This window comes from Quercus suber, unplaced genomic scaffold, assembly GCF_002906115.3.
Source record: "Quercus suber isolate HL8 unplaced genomic scaffold, Cork oak 2.0 scaffold_416, whole genome shotgun sequence".
NCBI lineage: Eukaryota > Viridiplantae > Streptophyta > Magnoliopsida > Fagales > Fagaceae > Quercus > Quercus suber.
This window is the reverse complement of record NW_027069867.1, coordinates 101,554-125,394: the sequence shown is the minus strand read 5'-3', so window position 1 is coordinate 125,394 and position 23,841 is coordinate 101,554. Positions and strand designations below refer to the sequence as shown.

The window sequence follows — 23,841 nt, the reverse complement described above, 5'->3', positions numbered from 1 at the left end:
GTTCAAATAGCGTATAAAACACTATGAACGTTTAGACTCCCAATTACAAAATTATCAATTCAAGCTTAATGTCAAACAATATATGTGCAGAAAATGAACATAAGCTAATAACAGAATTGATAAACAATTTAAACCAATTAAAATCACATCTACAGTAGAAATTAAATGGCAAAGATTAAAGGAAGAAAGATACAAATACAATGACAACACAACGATGTGTTGTTGAAGGGGAAACTGAAATCCTCGGCGTAAAACCTCTCCTTTACCCTCCAAGCGGTCAATAATCCACTAGACAATGTAGTTGGGATACATGAACAACAATAGACCCTCCAAGCCTAATATACCCAGTGTACCTAAGCCCTCCAATCTTCTTGCTCTAACGAGGTTACGCCAAACTTTTGTCTTTTCTAGCTTACCAGATTCCACTATAGCACATAGTATCAACCAATAATCATTGGTCCCTTTCTAATTGCTTCCTAAAGCACCAAAAAGCCTTCTCACATATGTAGGTATGGTGAGAAAATGATTTGGGTAATGAAGCTCTTAAGGATATAATAATGAAGAGGGTGAGAGTAGAAGAAATTGAAAAGTCTCTATATAAAGATTGTGGATGAGTCAATCTTGTTTTTCTCTAGGGTTTCTCTCTCAAAATTCTCTCTGGAAGCTCTCTACATTTCTTGGGTATAAGGGGTATTTACACTAGGTGAGAAAGGAATGCGAGGAGTCAGTTTTTCCAAAATAGAGCTAGCTAGCGACTTGGCCTTGCAACTTGACTGAGTCGTGAGTTCAAGTCGCGAGCTAACTGAATGGCCAATCTGGACTTTTTGTCCTGTAGTACTACAGCTGGCATGACGGTTCAACTTTTCTACATGCTTTACTCGTGTGCTTCTTCTAGGGGCTTGACAATTGCGAGCCACCCGTGAGATCCAATCGCGAGTCCCTGCTTCACTGCACAGTTCTTGAGCATTTCTTCACACTCTCTCACACACTACCCTAACATGATTTCCACCTAAATACAGGGTTTTTATATGCTGAATTACAAGCAAATTTTGCACGGAATACAACCAATAAGATGGTTGATTAAATTCAACCTTACAAAGCTCGACTGCTGGCTCGACAGCTACATCTATCGAGCTTAAGAAAGCTGTTTTAGCCAGTGTGCTCGACACTTGCTTGACAACTCATATCTGTCGAGGTATAAGAATTTCAGAATTCTAATTTGATTTTCTTGAGATCCGTGAATGTGTCTTTGAATCTTCTTTTCTCTTAACCCTTGACATATAAAATGATTATTTTAAGGGTCATCAAAAAGTTCACAAGTTGCACAAGCTTTGAGAAAAGTTTGCTCAACCCAATTGTGACCGGAGACAGAGTTTTGCCCTAGTTCATCATTCTTGAAGAAGTTTCTGTGTATGTGCACCATAGGGTTTTGTATTCAAACATCTTCTTAATCTTCATCGTGGATGAATTGAAGAATTTTGCAGCCAACAACTTTCTCTAGTTGGTGATTGAAGTCGCATACTGGGATCTGCGTAATTAATTAGTCATGTACTTAGGACTTGTGCATCAAAAGGAGAAATTTTCACTGCAGAACAAGTCCAATTGGGTATTGGGGTAAGGGTTCAACTATTGGTTGGTATAAGGTACTAGGATTCCATTACTTGTAACCGCTTGTTGTGATGATAGTGGAATTTCGGGAGTGGTGACCCTAAAATCACTCGGTGGAGTTTTTACCGCGTAGGTTTTCTCCATTCGTAAACAAATCACTGTGTCAATTTATTTTCCACTGCATACTTTAGTTATTAGTAATTTGTTTGTACTACCACGCGCTTTGCATGTTAATTTGATTAGTTAATAACTTGGCAAATTAATCAACTAAAATCACAATGGGTCAATACGTTTTTGGCCTATCACTTACCTGGTCATGAAGTGCAGCAAAGACCAAAAATATTCCATGATGAAGAACCAAAAAAAATAAAAATAAAAATAAAAGAAAAAAGAAAAGAAAGAAAGAACTGAATGGAGTGCAACGAACAGAGAAATAAGAGAGACAAAATAAAGAAAAGCGGAGAAGAAAGGGGGAAAAAAAAAGGAGAGTGACCAGTGGGAGAGAGAAGGAAAGTGACTTGACAAGACTAATGGGTCCCAGCCATGTGTGTTTATTTACACAAATTCCATGAAAATTGAGTTTTGATAACTTGAAAACACCTAAAATGTTTTTTCAACTCATCACTCAAAAATTAGAGAATTGAGTGATGGAAACAAAAACTGGAAACACAAATTGGAAACACATCCAAATACAATACTCAGCCGTGGGACCCACTAATTTTGAGTTATGGGTGATGGAAATTGAAAATCCAAATAGCCCCTAAGTATCTTACTAGTATTCTTAATTGGTATAGAGCATTACCATACGAGGGTGTGGCTTGATAGTATGTGTCCTTATCCTAGCAATTAGAGAGGAGCAATTCGAGTAATAGCCCTAGTAAAGCCTATGTGGTACACATGGTATTGCCCATTGTCCTCACGTGGCATGGGGTCGATGAGACTACATAGGAAACCCTATTTTTTCATTCAAAAAAAAAAAAAAAAAAAAAAAAGGTACAAAGAATTATTGGTGAACATATTTAGAAGGTTAATAATATGTTTACTAATCATTGTAGTCATTACATGACTATTTGATGTAGGATCAAGTAATATGTTCGGACATATGTGATTTGATGTTAGGAACATATGTCAATATTTTATGTAATTGACTAACCTTTTGAAAAAACACACTTTACTTGTAATAGCTTTAAGTTTAAGTGTCAAAACCATGCAAGTTTGTCCAAGAAATAAGTGAAGTTATGTTGGATTTTAAAACTCTGCAGCTAGCTCAATAGCTAGTATCTATCGAGTTTTAAAAAACTACTGAAGCCTGAAGTTCAACAGATAGCTCGATAGATACCCTATCTGTCGAGGTTTATGAATTTCAGTTTTTCAGAGTTGATTTTCATCCAATCGGTGAATATGTGTTTAGGCTTTCTTTCTCACAACCCTAAACATATATAAGGATTATTTTAAGGGCTATCAAAGGTTGTGTGTGTAAAGCAAAGTTTTGTTCATACAAATTATGACCAGAGACAGAATTTGCCCTAGTTCATCTTTCTATTGAAGAAGCTGCTGTGGTTGTACACTGTAGGGTTTTATGACCAAAGAGCTTTTTGATCTTTATTGTGTGATGAACTAAAAAACTTTTTAGCCAACATCTTTCTCAAGTTGGTGATTAAGTCACATATTGGGATCTGCATATATATTGGTTAGTCACGTATTAGGAGCCATGCATTAAAAAGGAGAGATTGTCACTACAGAACAAATCCAATTGGGTATTGGGGTAAGGGTTCAACTGTAGGTTAATATAAGGTACTGAGATTCTTTTACTTGTAACCGCTTGTTTTGATAATAGATTCTCAGGCGTGGTAACCTTAAAATCACTCGGTGGGGTTTTTGCCGTGTAGGTTTTCCCCACTCATAAAAAAATTACAGTGTCAATTAATTTTTGCTGCATTTAATTAATTGGTAATTTGTTTATGCTACCACGCGTTTTGCGTATTAATTGAATTAACTTGGCTAAATCAATTGGTTAATTTATCACAAGGGGTCAATACATTCTTGGCCTATCATATATATATATATATATATTGAGAAAGAATACTTCAAATTTTATTAAGAAATAGGCAAATCAGCCTGATAAGCAACAAAGGTGTGCGATGGGACATCTTCCATTCACACTGAATAACCAGTGACATGACGTGCATTCCTAGCTAGTTTGTCAGCTACAATATTACCCTCCTTACGAACATGAGAAAACTAATACATTGAAAAGATTCAGCAATAGCTTTTGCATCTTGGACAAAAAGACCAAACGAAGCTAAGGATAGCGAATCCTCCATCAATGAGTTCATTAGTATTTCAAAAACCCCCTCAATTATTGCAGAATTCAGTCCCAGTTCTAAAGCAAACTGCAAGGCCATAGTTGCTCCTAGAGTTTCAGTTTCCAGCATGGATAAAGGTAGAGGAATGGAGTGAGACAAGGATGCCATGACTAAACCATTGTTGTCCCGAATGATTACTCCTATCCTAGCTCTGTCCATCATTGTAAACAATGCACTATCAAAACTTATTTTATAAATACCTTTTTGAGGAGCTATCCACATGACTCTCGGCCTTGTTGCTTGTGGTTGAATGGGTTGGTTGGGCTGCTTGAAACTCCTGAAGCCCAACAATGGCTTGCTGCAACACCTGATCATGTGGGAAACCCAGTGGAGAGAAGTGTGCCTTGTTGCGCCTGAACCACGTTAATCACGCTATCATCACAAATAATTCTGTGTTGTAGTCCAACTCTAGCACAGTGGTCAGGAGGTGTGGAAAGTTCGAGAAAGTAGTGACATGCCTGAATTGCCATTGTGGGTCTTCATCCCAAATTTGAGAAAGACTTGGGCAAGACCATAAAGTATGCAGCACATCCTCACACTGACTGGAGCAAGAATCACATGACGAATCCTCAATAATGCAGCGACGCACCAGATTTCCTTTTGTTGGTGGGGCATTACGACATATTCGCCACATAATTTTTTTTTTATTTTTTTATTTTGCTCAACAAGAATAATCTCCAAATTTGTTTCCACAGTGGTTTGGGCAGAATGGTTGGACTGTTGGCTGTTGAAGAAGAGAGGTGTGTCTCGGATTTGAGGAAAAAATAGCCCGACTTAACGAAGTACTGTCCCCATTACACATAGGGCCAATATAGAGTATCCTCTGAAAATACACAGCTTAAAGGGATTTTTTTTACCAATTCTGCATATGTGGAATTAAGGGCAACTAGGTACTTTACAATTTCATTTGAAATCGTTTTTATGTATATTAAAATCTACATATAATACTTAATACTTATTTTGTTGTATAATATTTATGTTTGCCCAAAATATATATATATATATATATATATATATATTTTACAAGATAGAAATTTTACTCTAACTTAATCTAAGTGTATATGTGTGTGAAACTCCCTCATGGAGACTTGAACCCGGCTCTTGCCCCCACACCCCACAAGCACTAATACTTGTGGAGTGACCATTGCACCAAGGGTGTGCGGTGGTCACAATATTGTTAAATACTTTGAAACTTAATTTTTTTTAATTCATAATTTATTTTAAAAAATTGGATAACATTATAATATTATAATATATTATGATATTTACTGTTAAAAGTATATTTTATTTTTGAAATTCATTAAATGATTTTGAAATCTACAAATAAGAATTCAAAATATAAAATACTTTTATATCCTAAAATTACATAAATTTAAGTAGCCTACTAAACACTTTCTCAATCACTCTATTCTCACAATCAAATATGAAGACCTTGATCATAAACACCAAATTAATTATCTCAATGGAATTAAGGAAATCATTTGTAAGTATCAACATTAAGAGAACGTGATTAAACAAAGAGAAATTTGCTAAAAACACATTCATTTATCAAAATTCAATTGACTTTAGTTGGGCTTTTGTATCCTTTAAAAAAAGCAAAAAATACTTTTAAGTCACCATTGATTTTTGTTTTTACCACTATGGCTACATACAAAGAAGCCTACAAATTATGAATTCTAACACAAAATTTATTTAAAAAAAAAAAAAAAAAAGGCTAACTTCATATATAATCAATTAGAATGTTTCCTTTTCTTTTTGTTTAGTTCTAAAATAAACTACATTTATAACTTTCCCAAACCAAAATCTCAAACACCCAAAGACTCCAAACGAATCATAACCTTCACAAAACCTACAATGTCTAACTTCAACATCAAAACCGTAAGCTACTATCATTGAATAAAAAACACAAGCCCCCTTCCTTGGTTATAGCCTACTCATATGGGTTACAATCAAATGATACTACAATGTTGGAGTTATGTAGTTGTCATTGAAAGGTTGAAGTTAAATGACATCATTTTTTTCTAAGTGTATTTGAGATAGGATGATATGAAAGGTTATGGACATGTATATATAAAGGAGTAAAAGTGAAAATGATGAATGGAAATGCAAAGAGTTTTTTGCGTGTGTGAGAGATAGAAGGTTTTGAAACATTGAACCAAATGAAATAAATAGTAGTCTTAAAACATTGAATACAACATGTAACAAAAATTAGTCTTGAAACATTGAACCAAAGGAAATAAAGAGTCTTCACTTTTAAATTTGTTCTTATTTCTAATATGGTTTAAGGGTATCTCAATTCTCTTCATAGAGTGCGTCACATGGTGAAACCTCACGCTCTTTCGCATGAGGTCTCTGCTTTTATATATATAATGAATATTGATGAGTAAAGAATATGTGAAAATGGATCAATTAGAGTACTTACTGCTGCAACTTGGAATTCTACCCTCATAGGACCATGCACTCTTTTAGGACATATGTGTTTTTACTTGTTAAGAACATATGTCACTTATTTATGTAAATTGGCTAAATCCTTTGACAAAACGCACTCTACTTGTAATTGGGTAGTTCTAGGTGTTTTTAATACTTCAAGAAACAAGGTTTCGAGATCAAGTATTGAAGTCATCAAGTCTGTCCAAGAAAAAGCAAGCTGAAGTGCAAATTCATTAAAGCTCGACACCTGCTCGATAGCGACCTCGACACCTGCTATCTGTCGAGATTTATAAAATCAGATTTTCTTATCTGATTTCCTTGGGATCCGTGAATATGCTTTTGGGCATTCTTTTCTCCAAACCCTAAACATATAAAAGAATTGTTTTAAGAGCCATCAAGTTGTACACAAGTTGCAAAAGTATTGAGCAATCTCTGTTCAAGCAAATTGTGATCAAAGACGAAGTTCTTGACCTAGTTCATCTTCTCTGAAGAAGTTGCTGTGTATTTGCACCAAAGGGTTTTATGACCAAGCATCTTCCTGATCGTCATAGTGTAGGATGAACTGAAGAACTTTGCAGCCAACCTCTCCTCCTTAGTTGGTGTTTTGAAATCGCGTATTGGGATCCGCGCATTGGTTAGTCACGTACTTGGGAGCTGTGCATCAAAGGTAGAAATTGTCACTACAGATCAAGTCCAATTGGGTATTGGGGTAAGGGTTCAACTATAGGTTGGTAAAGTACTTGGGATTCCTTCACTTGTAACCGCTTGATTTGATAATAGTGGAGTTTCAGGAGTGGTGACCTAAAAATCACCAGGTAGGGTTTTTGCCTCGAGGTTTTTTCCTATTCGTAAACAAATCACCGTGTCATTTAATTTCCGCTGCATATTTAGTTTTTTGTGATTTGTTTGTGCTTCCACGCAATTGCATGATAAATTGATTAATTAATAACTTGGCTAAGTAATTAATTGGTTTAATCAGAAGGGGTCATTCAGATTGTGGCCTATCAAGTGGTATCAGAGTGGGCACACTCTGATTAGGTTTAATCTTTGCTGTGTTGATCCATTGACCCTTATTGTCATCGCTATAACTGGCTTAAAGAGATCCTTGTTTTTAAATACATCTTGTTTTTCTAATCACTATTTGTTTGAGTGTCTCAGAAAATACAAGTCTAAAAGTTATTTGAATTCTTTTATAATGACTATTGGAAAGGATCTCAGTTTGGCTAAGAAGAAACTAGACTGTCTTAGAATGAAAATATGCAAAGGAGTTCGCCTGAGAAGAGTAAAAGTTAAAGGCTTAGCTCATCAAAGGCAGTTGAGTGAAAGAACCATTCCCTCTAATTTGTCATCCAAGCATGAAGTGTGTTTCATGATGAAGTCTGCATTCCAAGTAATGGATACATGTCTATGGTATCTTGACAGTGGTTGCTCAAGACACATGACTGGAGACCGATCTCTCTTCAAGATCCTTGAGCTTAAGAAAGGTGGTAATGTGACTTTTGGTGATGGAAGCAAGTCACAGATAAAAGGGAAAAGAATCATATCTCTACCAGGACTGCCAGACATTGCAAATGTTCTTTATGTATAAGGTCTGAGGGTGAACCTATTGAGCATAAGTCAGATATGTGATCAAGACTTCATGGTGCTATTCTCAAAGGGAAAGTTTCTCGTCATGGATGGGTCTGGAAAGAAGCTCATTAGTAGGGTTCGCACTCTAGACAACTGCTATGGATTGGTTCCTGATGCTGATATAGTGTGCAATAGCATTCGTTTGCCTAATGAAGATCGATGGCATCAACGAATGGGACATGCTAGTTACAAGCATCTATCCATTGTATCTAAGCATGAATCAGTCTTGGGGATACCGAAGCTTAGTAGAATGAGCAATGTGGTGTGTGGACTATGTCAGCTTGGGAAACAGACGAAAGCTAAGCATCCAGGCACTCAGACATCAGCTACCTCCAGACCATTGGAGCTTTTGCATTTAGATCTTATGGGTCCAACTAGAACCGAGTCTCTTAGTAGTAAGAGATACATCATGGTTGTGGTAGACGACTTCATGAGATACACTTGGGTCATCTTACTCTGATCCAAGTCTGATGCTCCTAAGCACATTGAGGCTTTGTGCATAAGACTGCAGAATGAAAAGAGTTTAAAGATTGATTGAATTCGAAGTAACCATGGTAAAGAATTCGAGAACTCATACATGGAGTCTTTCTGCATAAGATCAGGCATATCTCAAGAATTCTCTGCTCCTATTACGCCTCAGCCGAATGGTGTGGTAGAAAGAAAGAATAGGGTTATTCAAGAGATGGCCAGAGCCATGATGCATAACAAAGATGTGGCTCGAAACTTATGGAGAGAAGTCGTAAACACTACATGTCATACAGTTAACAGGGTGTACTTCATACCCGATACCAAAAAGACTCCCTATGAGTTATGGAAAGGAAGAAAACCAAATGTGAAGTATTCCAGGATATTTGGAAGTACTTGCTTCATTCTTAAGGATAGAGAGAATGTGGGAAAGTTTGACTCTCGAAGCGATGAAGGCATATTTTTTGGATACTCGTCTATAAGCAAGGCTTATCAGGTATACAACAAGAGAACTCTGAAGGTAATGGAAACAGTAAATGTCATCATTGATGAGTCTTCAGATTCTAGTTTTGAGAAAGGTATTGAGGAACTCTCTAAAGAAATTCTTCCTCCTGAGCCTAGAGAAGTTCAAGATATTGTTGAACCAGAACTTGTGTCCCCAAGTACTCCCAGTATTGTGGAAGATTCTGTGGATGCTCCTACTTCACCAGATTCTGAGTCTTATGAAGAAAAAGGACCCTCCTCTAGAATCAAATTAAATCAACCTCTTGAAGTTATTATGGGAAACATGAATGAACTCACATTAAGGAAACGTACAGTTGATAAACGTATTGCTAACTTTGTGTCTTATTCTTGCTATTTGTCACAGGTTGAACCCAAGAAAGTTGAGGAAGCATTACAAGATGAAAGCTGGGTTGAAGTAATGCATGATGAACTACTTCAGTTTCAGAGGAATGATGTTTGGACTCTAGTACCTAGACCAGAAGGTGAGCACATCATCGGTACAAAGCGGATATTCTGCAACAAGACTGATGAAGAAGGCAATGTGATTCGCAACAAGGCTTGACTTGTGGCTCAAGGATACTCGCAAATGGAAGGAGTAGACTATGATGAAACATTTGCCCCAGTTGCCCCGAATGGAGTCAATCAGAATTCTGCTTGCCCTAGCATGTCAGCTCAATTTCAAACTCTATCAGATGGATGTAAAGACTGCCTTCTCAAATGGGTTACTCAAAGAAGATGTCTATGTGGCTTAACCAAAAGGATTCATTGATCCACACTTTTCGAATCATGTGCTGTACCTTAAAAAGGCACTTTATGGGTTGAAGCAAGCTCCTAGAGCCTGGTATGATAGACTCATACAATATCTAGTGTCACATTGGTTCACAAGAGGAAAGGCTGATCAAACTCTCTTTATCAAAAAGGAAGATGGTGAGTTGATGGTTGCTCAAGTCTACGTTGATGATATCATCTTTGGGTCGACTAAGGATGAACTTGCTCATGGCTTCTCAAAACTCATGCAAGCCGAGTTCGAGATGAGTATGATTGGAGAGTTGACTCACTTCCTAGGATTGCAGATTCGCCAACAAGATTCAAGTATATTCCTTTCTCAATCTAAATATGCTCAGAACCTTGTGAAAAAGTTTGGTTTAGAATCTGCTAGTTCTGTTAAAACCCCTATGAGCTCAAATGTTAAACTCATTATAGACCTGTTAGGTAAGAGTGTTGACCCCCCTCTTTATAGAAGCATGATAGGTAGTCTTCTTTACCTTACTGCTAGTAGACCTGACATTAGTTACAGTGTTGGAGTGTGTGCTAGATATCAGGCTAATCCCAAAAAATCCCACATGACTGTTTTAAAAAGAATTATAAAGTATGTCAAAACTACTGCCGAGTTCGGTGTGTGGTATAGTAAGGACACTAATGGTGTCTTAGCCGGATACTCTGATGCTGATTGGGCTAGTAATGCTAATGATAGAAAGAGTACTTCGGGGGGATGTTTTTATGTGGGTAACAATCTTGTCTCTTGAATAAGCAAAAAGCAGAACTCCATCTCTTTATCCACTGCAGAAGTTGAATACATCGCTGCCGGTAGCTGCTGCACCCAACTCCTCTGGATGTAAAAACTCCTTCACGATTATGGTATTTGTCAAGAGCATCTCACTATTTACTATGACAATACCAGTGCCATAAATATCTCTAAGAACCCGGTTCAGCATTCTCGAACCAAACACATAGAGATTCGATATCACTTCATTAGGGAGCTTGTCAAAGATGGTACTCTCATTCTTGAGTTTATCCACACTGATGATCAGAAAGCTGACTTGTTCACCAAACCTCTTGACAACAAACGGTTTGAATTCCTTCGTCAAAACATTGGTGTCATCTCCATGGATTGATCTCCTTCTCTTGTCCCTCTTCCTCATGCATTTGCATCTAGTTTTATGCTTTGTTTTGTTAACATGTTTTTGTGTGTTTACTTTCAGTTTTGTTTATTTTTTTAATATAAAAAAAATTAAAAAATCAGAAAAATAGAAAAACAGTGTATGATATGTATACTTTGGTACTTGTGTACCTTGGATGGCCATTAAAATAAAGTTTCTAAATTTTGTATCTCTTGTAGCTTAGATGAGCATCTCTATGCGCAACTAAGCAAATGAGTTTTGTGGATCTTGTTTGTGATGAGTAAGATTAAGTTATCTCTTGAACTTAACACTCGTATCACTCTTTTTGACGGGTAGGACTAAAAAATCCTAAGAGAAAGGCATAAATAACCATCTCACCACTGTTACCCGCCAATCATAATATGACACCTGTATGTTTCAGCATAGCAAAAGTGCAGTGTCAAAGACATTCATATGCTACGGCATAGCAAAAGTGCGATGTCAAATGCTTAACATCTTGGGTATTTCTTTTCTTTCTTTTATATGCCCATGTATGGTATGCTAAAATAAAAGAAAATATGCAAAGAAAATAAAAAGCAAAAAGAAAAAAAATGCTTTAAATATGGTTGCAAGCGTGTATTCTAGGAGATGTGGGAGTTATAGGATGTACCTCAAAGGTGATAGTCCCCATCAAATAGTTATGATTGTGTGTGAGTTAAAGTTATTTTCTCATATCTCAGATAGTCATAACATGTATACACATACGCAATCTTGCGATGTTTTTCACACACAACACGCAATATTCTTTGCTACTTTTGATACGTGTGCAGGTACAATATGATTTGGCTATCACAAGTGTTTACATGTGCTGATGTATGCTCACTAAATTGTCTTGACTTATTTTTGAAAAATAAAATTGGTTAGACTTGTTTAGTGTGTGTGTGTGTTTTGAGAATCCATGTGTTTAATTCTTTATTGAGAGATGATTTTGAGAGCTTTATATGTTGATTGGATCAATGATTGAGGTGTTTGTTGGATTTCATTCATGGCTGTGTTTTTCAATTCTCGAAAAATTGCTTTTATTTACTGGCTCGACACCTCCTCGATACCTGGTTATCTGTCAAGCTTCTCAAGCCTTTTTCTTATCGCAATCTCGATACCTCTTCGACACTTGATGGATCGATCGAGAAAGTTCCTATCTCCTTGATACCTAGTCGATTGATCAAGCTTCTGTTCTTTGAAACTGGTTCTTACTCCTCGACACCTCTCGATAGCTGCAACTGTCGACAGCCATTTCCTCGACACCTCCTCGACAGCATCCTCGATACCTCTCGACACCTCAGCTGTCAAGATTTACTGAAGTGTCTATTTAAGTTCCTGTCGCGATTTTCTCTTATTTTACTCGATCTCTCTTAATCTGTCCCAGGCGGTTCCTCTCCTAAACAACTTTTTTTCACTCAAATCTTCAAACCCACTTGATTTTCGGTCTTCCCTTGGTTTCAATCACTTGGTAAGATCTTATTTCCCTTCCTTTCTCATGCATTTCATGTTTTGAAACTTAGGTTTTGAGATTTTTGAAAATTTTTGGGGTTTTTCGAAATTGATGAGTTTTTCTTGAAATTTTGGGTTGGGTTTTCACTTAAATGTGTTCAAAATTTCAAACATTGCATTCCATGTGCATTAGAATGATATTTACATGCATTTAGATGTGTGCTCTATGTTTATGTGTTGTTAGGATTGGATTGAGCTGAGCCCATGATGTTTTTTAATTTGCATGTCACATGTTCATGCATTCTCATGCATACGTATCTCTTGTTCAATATATTTGATATATGTGAACTGTGTTGGGTCTTTTTTTATTGTCTCCCTCTCTATCTCTTTCTCATTCTTTTACGTTAGTAATGTCTATGGCATCCAAACGTAAATCCACTTCGGCTCAGAACCCTCTGCATTCTGGAGCCTTCTCTACCTTTGATTCTGCTCCTCTTAACCTTCGGTTCCGTGATGGAGATGCCCACAAGGCATTTTTGGAGAACTTTTCTCAACAAGGTGTTCATTCATAATGCTAAGTCATTTTGGCAGACTTTGCTGACACTGACCTTCCTTCTGTCATTCACAGTAGGGGATGGGAGTCACTGTGTGACGTCCTGGTCACTTGTCCTCTCATGCTGATTTAGGAGTTTTACTCTAACATGCATGGATAGATCGTTCAATACCTCTCTTTTTCACTCGCCTTCGAGGTACGCACATCCCTATCTCACCGCAGCTAGTTGCGGATGTGCTTAGGGTTCTTAGGATAGAGTTTCCTGACTATCCTTCTTATGAGCGTCTGAGGACTGTGTCCAAAGATGAGCTCATTTTTGCCTTTTGTTAGCGTCCTACTGATTGGGGTGAGCATCAGTACACATCATGTAGACCTTTTGCCAAGGGTCCTAGATTCCTAAACATGGTGATGACGTTTGTACTCCATCCTTTCTCTCACTACAACTCTATCACAGAGCCTCGTGCTCGATTTTTGTTATCTCTTTTAGAGCATCTTACTATAGATTTTCCTTCTCACTTTATTCTTTCTATTATAGATGTTCATCTTGATTCGGCGTCCCGTGATAAGCTTATCTTTCCTTCTGCTATCACAAGGATCTTACGCCATTTTTCTATTCCCTTTCTTGTGTCCGACTACTTCACACACATCTGTGCCATAGATGTCGCTACCGTAAAACGTAGTGAGGCTCAGTTTAGGTCGCGACAGACGGATTCCACTCCTCCCTCCCATTTAGCTCCATCCAGATCTGCTCCACCTATATTTGCTCCTTCTTCCTCTGTGGGCAATGTATTTCTTGGAGACATCATGGCGTAGTTGTAGCGCACGGATGCTCGCCTCGATACACTCTCCTTTGAGTTGTATCAGGTGAATGTTCGTGTTGGTCATATTGCACGACGGCAGGCGACCATGGGTGGTTTTGCTCCAAAGGCTACTCCTTCACCACCTCCTCCAGCGGCTTCTAACTCTGAAGATGATGATGATGATGGTGATGATGATGACACTTTAGATGATGATGATGGAGATGTTAGCTCTACTGATAAGATGTCTACATGACACTCTACCCTTTGTCACTCGTGACAAAAAGGGGGAGTAGTTTTGGGTTATGAAAGTAGTCATCTTAGGGGGAGAGTTATTATAGGAAATTTTTGATAGGGGAAGCGTTGATATTTTTGAGGGATGTAGTGAAGTTTTGATGTATCTTTTTCTTTTCTATTCTTTATAGATACATTGATCATGTATATGAGGTCTTTTGACCAGTTTTACATACATTGTACTTATTTTCTCTATATATGGATGTATGTTTCTTTCACCTCTCTCTCTATGTGTTGTTTCTTCTCTATCTTCATACACATGTTCTTTATACTTGTATGTAATCTATTATTTCTGTTTCACATAAGATGCCTTGATGAGTTTTGTTTAAAGTGTTTCAGAAATACAGGTTGCCAAAGTCTACTTGCCATAAACTCTCTTCTTGTAAAGTTTTTCAAGAGTTTGTGTTAGGATATATTTTATTGTATTCAACAAGTGAATATGAGTTGAGTGATTTATGACTTCTCTCATATGTTCATTTGTTTGTTGTGGTTTTGTCACAGATTGCCAAAGGAGGAGATTGTTAGGATATATGTGTTTTCATTTGTTAAGAACATATGTCACTTATTTATGTAAATTAGCTAAATCCTTTGACAAAATGCACTTTACTTGTAATTGGGTAGTTTTAGGTGTTTTTAATACTTCAAGAAACAAGGTTTCGAGATCAAGTTTTGAAGTCATCAAGTCTATCCAAGAAAAAGCAAGCTGAAGTGCAAATTCATTAAAACTTAACATCTGCTCGATAGCTACCTCGACACCTGCTATCTGTCGAGATTTATAAAATCAGATTTTCTGATCTGATTTCCATGGGATCCGTGAATATGCTTTTGGGCCTTCTTTTTTCCAAACCCTAAACATATAAAAGAATTGTTTTAAAAGCCGTCAAGTTGTACACAAGTTGCAAAAGCATTGAACAATTTCTGTTGAAGCAAATTGTGATCAAAGACGACGTTCTTGACCTAGTTCATCTTCTCTGAAGAAGTTGCTGTGTATTTGCATCAAAGGGTTTTTTGACCAAGCATCTTCCTGATCTTTATAGTGTAGGATGAACTAAAGAACTTTGCTGCCAACCTCTCCTCCTTAGTTGGTGTTTTGAAATCGCGTACTGGGATCCGCGCATTGGTTAGTCACGTACTTGGGAGCCATGCATCAAAGGTGGAAATTATCACTACAGATCAAGTCCAATTGGTTATTGGGATAAGGGTTCAACTGTAGTTTGGTAAGGTACTTGGGATTCCTTTACTTGTAACCGCTTGATTTGATAATAGTGGAGTTTCGGGAATGGTGACCTGAAAATCACCCGGTAGGGTTTTTGCCGCGAGATTTTTCCCCATTCGTAAACAAATCACTGTGTCATTTAATTTCTGCTGCATATTTAGTTTTTGGTGATTTGTTTGTGCTTCCACGTAATTGCATGATAAATTGATTAATTAATAACTTGGCTAAGTAATTGATTGGTTTAATCACAAGGAGTCATTCAGATTGGGGCCTATCACACTCCTATATTGTTGTATATTTGATTTGAAAGTTCAATATGTGTCTAAAACACCCTTGAACGTTTAGACCCCAAATTATAAAAAATCAATTCAAGCTTATAATCAAACAATTAATGTGCAAAACATGAATATAAGTCAATCACAGAATTGATAACTAATCTATGCCAAATATAAACACATCCACAGCAGTAAATATAAGGCAAAGATAAAGGGAAGGAATATGCAAACACACGAACAACACACGATGTGTTATCGAAGAGGAAACCGAAGTCTTTGGCGTAAAATCTCTCCGCCGCCTTCCAAGTGGTCAAATAATCCACTAAAGAATGTAGTTGGGATACATGAACAGCAGAAGACCCTCCAAGCCTAATCTACCCAAGTATCTAAGACCTTCAAGCTTCTTACTCTAATGAGGTTACGCCGAACCTATTTCTTCTTTAGCTTCCCGGATTCCGCTACTATACCATAGCATCAACCAATGTATATTGGTTCCTTCCAAACTGCTTCGCTTAGCACCAAATGAACCTTCTCACAAACGTGGGTGTGGTGAGATAAGGATTTGGTCAATGACCTCTCAAGGATGTGACAATTGAGAGGAAGAGAGTAGAGGAATTTGTAGAGACTCTAAGGTAAAGATTGGGGATGAGGCAATCTTGTTTTTCTCTAGGGTTTCTCTCACAAAATTCTCTCTGGAAGCTCTCACAATTTAGTGGGTATAAGGGTCTATATATAGTGGTGTGTGTTTGGAATACGAAGAGTCAGTTTTTGCCAAACAGGGCTGATTGATGGCTCGACCTCGTGTCTTGTCCAAGTCGCGAGTTCAAGTCGTGACGTAACGACCTGGCCAGCTTGGGACTTTTGTCCTGTAGTGCAACAGCTGGCATGACCCTTCAGCTCCCCATGTGTGCATCTCACGTGCCTACAGTTGGCGGCTTGCCAGTCGCAAGTCAGTTGCGAGTCCTAGCCGTGAAACTCTACTTTCTTGCACATACTTGAGCTTTTCTTCACATTTTCTCACACACTACCCTTACAATAATTCTACCTAAATACAGGGTTACTCAGTGCTTAAATTACAAGCAAATTGGCATGGAATAAAACCAACAAGATGGTTTATAAATTTCAACCTTACATGATTACACTTTATTAATTTTTATCTGCCTGTATCTCATACAATAATGTGTTTGTTCATTTATTTCCGGAAAGACAAGTCTATTGTTATGATTAATTTTGTGTTGGTCAATTCCATGTCAAACTCTCTAATGTAATTGTAATATTTCCGTGTATTCATTTTATTTGAGTTGAAATTGTATCAAGTAGTTTAGGTTGAAGAGCTGAAAGAATAAGTTCAAAGTTTTGCATTATGGAACATGGTCGAGTCAGTTTATTTAGATTTGAAATTCTATTACATAGAGAAGGTTGCTTGACAGTGGCTGGAAATCTAGATGGAGCGAGATTTCCATAACTTTCCACATAAGATTTCCCAATTATTCTTGTAGCCACAATTAACCTCAATTATGTTCAATATAAGAATCAAAATAAACCCTAGGGAGAAAACATTGAGGATTCATATAGCTTCACTTCTCGCCAAATTTACATATCATTGAAATGAGTACACCATAAAAAAATTGAGTACACCCTCAGTGTTTGTGATTTGCTAAAAACCTCAAAGACCATTGAAGCAAATCTTCAAGTGGCTTTGGAGTGTCTAAGAGATCGAATTAGAAGCAATGTCGCGACTTGCGTTCTAGAGACTATGAAGATAGAGGCTTGGGTACAAAAACATTATATAAATAGAGGGTTTATTTATTTATTTATTTTTTAATAAGTCGTTATGTACCACAATTATCTTCATAGTGGATTTCATTTCTTAGGCTAGGCTTTATAGAGGGTTGTTCCCTTTTGGGTTATCCTTCGTAAGCACATCAACTTTGGGGATATATTGTGAATTATTTATTTTAATTGCATATTTATGATGCTTGCGACTTGAATAACCAAGTAATTGATTAAAATCTTATCAAGCTATACTAGGGTCTAAAATAATTAAGGTTGTTGGTCGAATATGTGCTGTGAGAAAATTTCACTTAGCAAACTCCATCTGAACTAAAAACAGCCTCTTTTCCACATGGATTTATTTCATCAGGTTAAAGGATTTCCTTTACTCCTTTTCATGTTGTCTGAGAGAGAATCCCTAGAAGAGAAAGGGTAAGGAAACCGGTGAAGATTTTATCATATGGAATGATAGACTTACTTATTAGTGTTTGGCTGGTGATTTAATGTGGTAGCTACGGTATATGTGAGCTTGGTTAATTGTTATGGGTCATGCTAATGAGTGCCCTTAGGGCACTCGTTAATAAACAATTTTAAAAAAGTTTTAATACCACTTTTATGGAAAATGAAAAAACTGTCAAAATATTAATTACTTTTTTTTTCATTTCCCATAAAAAAATTTTTTAAATGAATTATTAATCAGTGCTCTAAAGGCACTCGTTAGCATTTTCCAATTGTTATTAGGCTTACAATAGGGGTGACAAAATCAAATAAAACCCATTTATCCACCAACTAAAATAAGACCCAAACCCACCCAATTATTAATTGGGTCAAATGGGTATTGACCCAATTAAGATAAGTATTAATTGGGTTTTAACTAGGAATCTAATTAGATTCAAGTATGACCAAAGTATCATTTACCCAAATTACTCAACTCTAAACACCCCTTAAATCACTAAGAATATCAAAATACCCTTGGAACTACCAAAATGACTAATATACACTCCAAATAATAGAAAATACCGTGAAACATAAAAATATGACAAAAACACTCTTGAAGTCTCGAAAATGACCAAAAATATCCAAAAACCTATAAACAAACCAAAATACCCCAAAATCTCTAAAATGAGCCAAAATAGTAGCCAAAATGACCAAATTATCCCTAAAATCAATAAAACTGCCAAAAATACCCTAAAACCTCTGAAAATACCAAAAGACCTCAAAAATATCTAAAATGAGCCAAAATACCCAGAAACCTCTATAATGACCAAATTACCCCCTAAAACTTTTTAAATAACCAAAATACAGCCCAAATCTCTAAAACAACCAAAAATACGCAGAAATATTTAAAATGACCAAAATACCCAAAAATCTCTAAGACGACTAAAATACCCTCGAAAAAATCTAAAATGACCAAAATACTCTTAAACCTCTAAAATGACCAAAAATACCTCCGAAACTTCTAAAGTGACCAAATTGCCCCCAAAATATCTAAAATGACCAAAATACACTCGAAACCTTTAAAATTATCAAAATACCCCTAAACTTATAAAATGACCAAAACACCCCTAAACCTCTAAGATAATTATAATACACTCATAACCTCTACAATGACTAAAAAACCCAAAGTCTCTAGAATAACAAACTAACCCAAAACCTCTAAAACAACCAAAATACCCTTGAAATATCTAAAACAACCAAACACCCTCGAAACCTTTAAACTGCCCAAAATATCCCCAAACTTCTAAAATAACCAAAATACCCCCAAACCAATAAGATGGCCAAAATACACTTGAAACCTCTAAATGACCAAAATTCCCTAAAACAACTAGTATGACAAAAAAAATCCCATACCAACAAAATGACCAAAACACCCCTGAAACTTCTAAAATGACAAAATAAACTGGAAAAATCTAAAATGACCAAAACACACTAGAAACCACTAAAATGAGAAAAATACACACACATAAACCTCCTTTAAAATGACCAAAATACCCATGAAACTTAAAAATGACCTAGATACTCTCAAAACCTAAAAATGACCAATAAGTTGTATTTTTTGCCGTTTTATAGATTTTAGGAAAATATTTAGTAGTTTTGAGATTTTAGGGTATTTTTGGTCATTTTAGAGAATTCAAGGTATTTTGTTCGTTTTACAGGTTTTGTGGGGTGTTTTTTGAGGTTTTTGGGCTATTTTGGTCATTTTAGAGTTTCATGGATATCTTTTTTTAGTTTGAAGTTGGGGGGGGGGGGTACTTTGGTCATTTTTTTTTTTTTGGGGGTCATTTTGAGGTTTTAGGGGGTACTTAGGTAATTTTAGAGATTTCAAGATATATTGTTCATTATAGAATTCTTGTAAGTGTTTTTGGTTGTTTTAAGGTTTTTGGAGGGTACTTTGGTCATTTTAGAGATTTTTTTTTTCTTTTTTCTAAAGGCTTCAAAGTTATTTTTGTCATTTTAAAGGTTTCAAGGTATTTCAATCATTGCTTGGGTTTTAGGAGTATTTCTGAGTTTCGAGAGTATTTTTGTCCTTTCGGGGGGTTTTAGGGGTATTTTAGTCATTTTAAGGGGGTACTTTTGTCAATTAGGTGTTTCATGGGTATTTTGATCATTTTTAAGTTTTAGGATGTATTTTGATCATTTTTAAGTTTTAGGATGTATTTTGATCATTTTTTGAGGTTTTAGGGGGTATTTTAGTCAATTTATCGGTTTTAGGTATATATTTGTTAGGGTAATTACACTCCTTTCCCTTGAGGTATAGGGGAATTACACTCCACCCCAAACTTGAAGGGAAAAAATACTTCATTCCCTTGAGATTTATAGAAATTAACAGTCCCATCCTTTCTGTTTATATTAGTAAAAAAATATTTCAAGCACCCAGACACTTTCTACAACAAATCTCTCCATAACCCATTGAAAAATGAGAAAAAAATTATAAAAAAAAATTCATAATTAATATTTTAAAATACACTTTGATTAAAAATTTTAAACAATGAATTTTACTATTGAAATAGACGACAATTTTTGAAACAAGCCTTCAAGAAAAAGGCAAGTTAGCATATAAAATTTTTAACATTAATTTAACAAAATTTGGTCAATTGAATGTCAAGGGAGGAAAAGTGTTTTTTCCTTTCAATTTTGGGGTGAAGTCTTATTTCTTCAAAACCTTATGGAAGGAGAGTGTCATTACCCCCTTAGATATAGATATATATATATATCAGCCAACTTGGCTCTGATACCAAAAATAGGGGGGGTAAGTTACAAGCAAACTGAAAGGCCGACCGGGGCCACATTACAGTGATACAGGTTACAATTGTGAAGACTAACTATGGTGTTACAAAGGTAAACTAGAATGTAAACTGGGCTGCCATCTGGTTACAAGATTACAAGTTGTAATGAGGAGGGAGGTATTTTAGAGACTGAACTAGACCTAAAATTGGACCTACTTCAGAACTGAACTTGAGCTACCTTATATAGATTGAAGGGAGCCTTGGATTCTTCTGAAGATTGCTGAAAATTCGGAAGGTAACATGCTTTTACTGGAAGTGAATTTCTTTTCCATGAAAGCAAATAATGATTCTGGATTTTGTGTCGGGTACTATAGATGAATAGTAACAGTCATTGCTCATGAATAGTAACTTGTCTCTTGTCCTTATACGGCAGTTGGTGTGGGTACTGTGCATGTGCAGTGATTGTACTGTAGATGAATAGTAGCCAGTTTTGAAAATTGTTCTGAATAGTGACTGATGCTATCCAGAATATCTTAATCGCTATCCAAGTAGTAACCATCATAAGGATCTTGGGAATCCTGGAAGGGATCGACGGGATTGCAGTTGACTGAAGCTTCTGAAGAGGCGGGAGAAACTCTTTCTTCTGACTCTAACTTCTCTAATTGAATGAGCAATTGCTGAGCAAGATTCTTTAATTCTTTACTAGATTTTACGATGAGCTGGACGGATTCTAGGCTAGAGTGAGATCTTGTATTGTAAGCAATGGCTTTCTGATCTAGAGGAGGGAAGTCCTAAATTGGTGAATGATGATCGGATCATTCTTAGGACTTACAGATAGATTGCTAATCTGTATCATAAGCATCAAATGGATCTCTATCATGGGGATCCCAAGGAGGATTATAGTTGCAATCATGCTCATGATTAGTAGCAAATTGGTTACAGAATCCACACCAATTCAAGGGTTCGTAGTCCGGTTTTCTAGTGATGAACTTCCTTGGATTATCGTGGCTAATCCATTGGCAGTCAAGGACTGCAACAGAATACAGCCCGGTCGTGAAAACTGAAATTCTTCCTGTGCTTCCTATGAAATGATAATTTTTCCATAGGTCTTAAGCATTGTTAAGAATTTCATTATTGAAGTAGCTTCTCCAGTAGTCTGCAAGAGCATGGGGGTCTCTATAGGATAGGTGGGAATCTCCTTCATACCAGGGGCCTTGATAGGAGTAACCATTGATGAGTACCAGGTATCTAGAAGGTAATACAGTCATCCAATTGTTGTCGTCCCATTGTGGGAGTGTGCTCCAGCATCTAATAGAAACAAATGGACTTTTGATTTTTGTGACAACCTGTTGTATGATTTGAGGGAACTGGCTAATTTGATTCTGGTGGGTATGCTTGATTAGCCTAATAAAACCATATTCAAACATTTGTGAAAGCCAGCTTGGATCTCTATCCTCTTCATCTGTTCCATCTTCATAATTGACTATTAGGCTAGGGAATGGATGCTTTTTCTAATATACCCTGTGACTGCTTCCAAAGTATTCTGCCCGTGTGGCTTGAACAAAGATGTCATCTATATCATCTAAGTTAGTAGGATCGGGGTATATTGTGGTGACCATAATTTTGAAATGTTCAAACCATCAGTTGAATGATTCAAACATAGCCTTGCAGCCTAAAATACCAGTTTGTATTTCAGGGGGCAAGTTGGCAATAGCACTTCTTAAAATAGTTTGAGCCTTAAGGCTAAACTTAGCATAATCAGTGCCCATGATAGTCGTTTTATCCCTTGAATGGATATCCTCTTTGCCAAAGAGTTGACTAGTGATGGCTTCATTTGTTGCCTCAAGATTAACTAGGTAAATTTCTGGTGCTTTGAGGGTTCTTTGGAAAAGGCTATTTTTTGCTAGGGTGAAGGCTGCCTAGAGGTTGTCAGGGATAAATTTAATGGAATATGGCAAATCTTTATATGCACCTTTATTCCATTGCAAGGACTTTGAAAAAACTTCATGCAAAACAACAGCTATGTCACCATTGGAGTATGTCACCTTTGCCAGGACATAATCCTGAAGGGATGTTGATCCTCTATGGTTTCCCTTAGAGGATGTGCCTTCATGCATTACAAAAGACTGTCCCGCTAGTAGTCTTTTGTCTTGAGGATAGCCCTGTGTTAGTGCTTTCCCCTTATTCCTCTTCTCTGCTGAAGAAGTCATTTTCTTCCATATATTAGTGGTATTAATATTATAGTTTATTTTCTCATTTCCTACCAAGAATAAGCAGTATGAAATATCATGGAATGCATAATTTCAAAAAAAAAAAAAAATTTGTTAAATACATAGAATGGCATGAAGCAAATATTTTTATTATGAGAGGGATATTGTGATGAATTTTGGGATTGAGATGAGCCAAAANTTTGCTAATGGCTTTGATCAACGCATAAGATTATGTTGATTCCACACATTGATTTTGTTATTTTAGAAGAGTTTGACATGATGGAATTCAAGATTTTTCTTTTCTCTATGCTCCCTAAGGTGATTCCAGACTTGAAGCAAGTGTTACTTGTTAGCATCCTAATCCTTCAACGCTTTAGAATTCGAAGTCGAGTTTTCCCCAACCAGAGAGAATGATGCGGGAGACGCAAGAAGATTATTATTTAATATTATTTATGTTTGCAAGCCAATTGTATTTTTATGTTCTAGGTCCTATTAGTTTATTGGGTTATTAGTATTTTAATTTAGAAGCAAGGTTATTTTTGTAATAAAGCAATTAAGGTTTCCTAGCTAATTAGAACTAGGGTTTAGCAATCCTTTATAAGCAACCTATTGTACTCCTTCAGAGATTGTTGATATTTTGATGAATGAAAAAAATGACCGTTTGGTCTCTTTTGGTTTGATGCTAACTCCAGGTCTACCCTAAGTGCTGACTCCTAATGGTTTTCCCGCTTGGTGCTGACTCCAAGCAAGGCTTAAGTGCTAACTCTTAGGTCATATCCCTTTATTTTATTGTTGTTTCAGTTTTGTTCTGGTTGTCCTACGTCAGTTGGAGCCCATTGATAGCTAAAAACAAAGAAGTTCAACAGCATAATAAACAGGTGATCTGAGATCAATAACTAAAATATTTGTGTATTTCTAATCAAAATAATAATAATTATGGTGTACTTAAACAACCTTTTCACTTGACACATTTGTGTATGGTACACAAACTTGTCATGATAGGCTATTAGAATAGCTTAGATTGACAACTAAAGATGACCTGTGTGGCTTACAGAAAATAAATACTCAATACATCCCTGCTTCGCTAGAGTTTATGCTAAATTTTCAGTTTAAAAATTATTTC

General features: G+C 36.4%; 1 protein-coding gene across 1 annotated transcript; it reads left to right on the top strand.

The window, feature by feature from the left end:
• Positions 1–9,588: 9,588 nt before the first annotated feature.
• LOC136062451 (uncharacterized mitochondrial protein AtMg00810-like) lies at positions 9,589–10,528 on the top strand. Its single transcript, XM_065761501.1, has 2 exons — positions 9,589–9,723; positions 9,809–10,528. Exons 1-2 carry the CDS (start codon positions 9,589–9,591, stop codon positions 10,526–10,528), a joined length of 855 nt encoding a protein of 284 aa, XP_065617573.1.
• The last annotated feature ends 13,313 nt before the right edge of the window (positions 10,529–23,841 follow it).

Coding starts and splice junctions, on each gene's coding strand:
- LOC136062451 (XM_065761501.1), top strand. CDS start 9,589: ATGGAAGGAGTAGACTATGATGAAACATTTGCCCCAGTTGCCCCGAAT. Junction 9,724..9,808: donor AAGACTGCCTTCTCAAATGG/GTTACTCAAAGA, acceptor TACCTTAAAAAG/GCACTTTATGGGTTGAAGCA.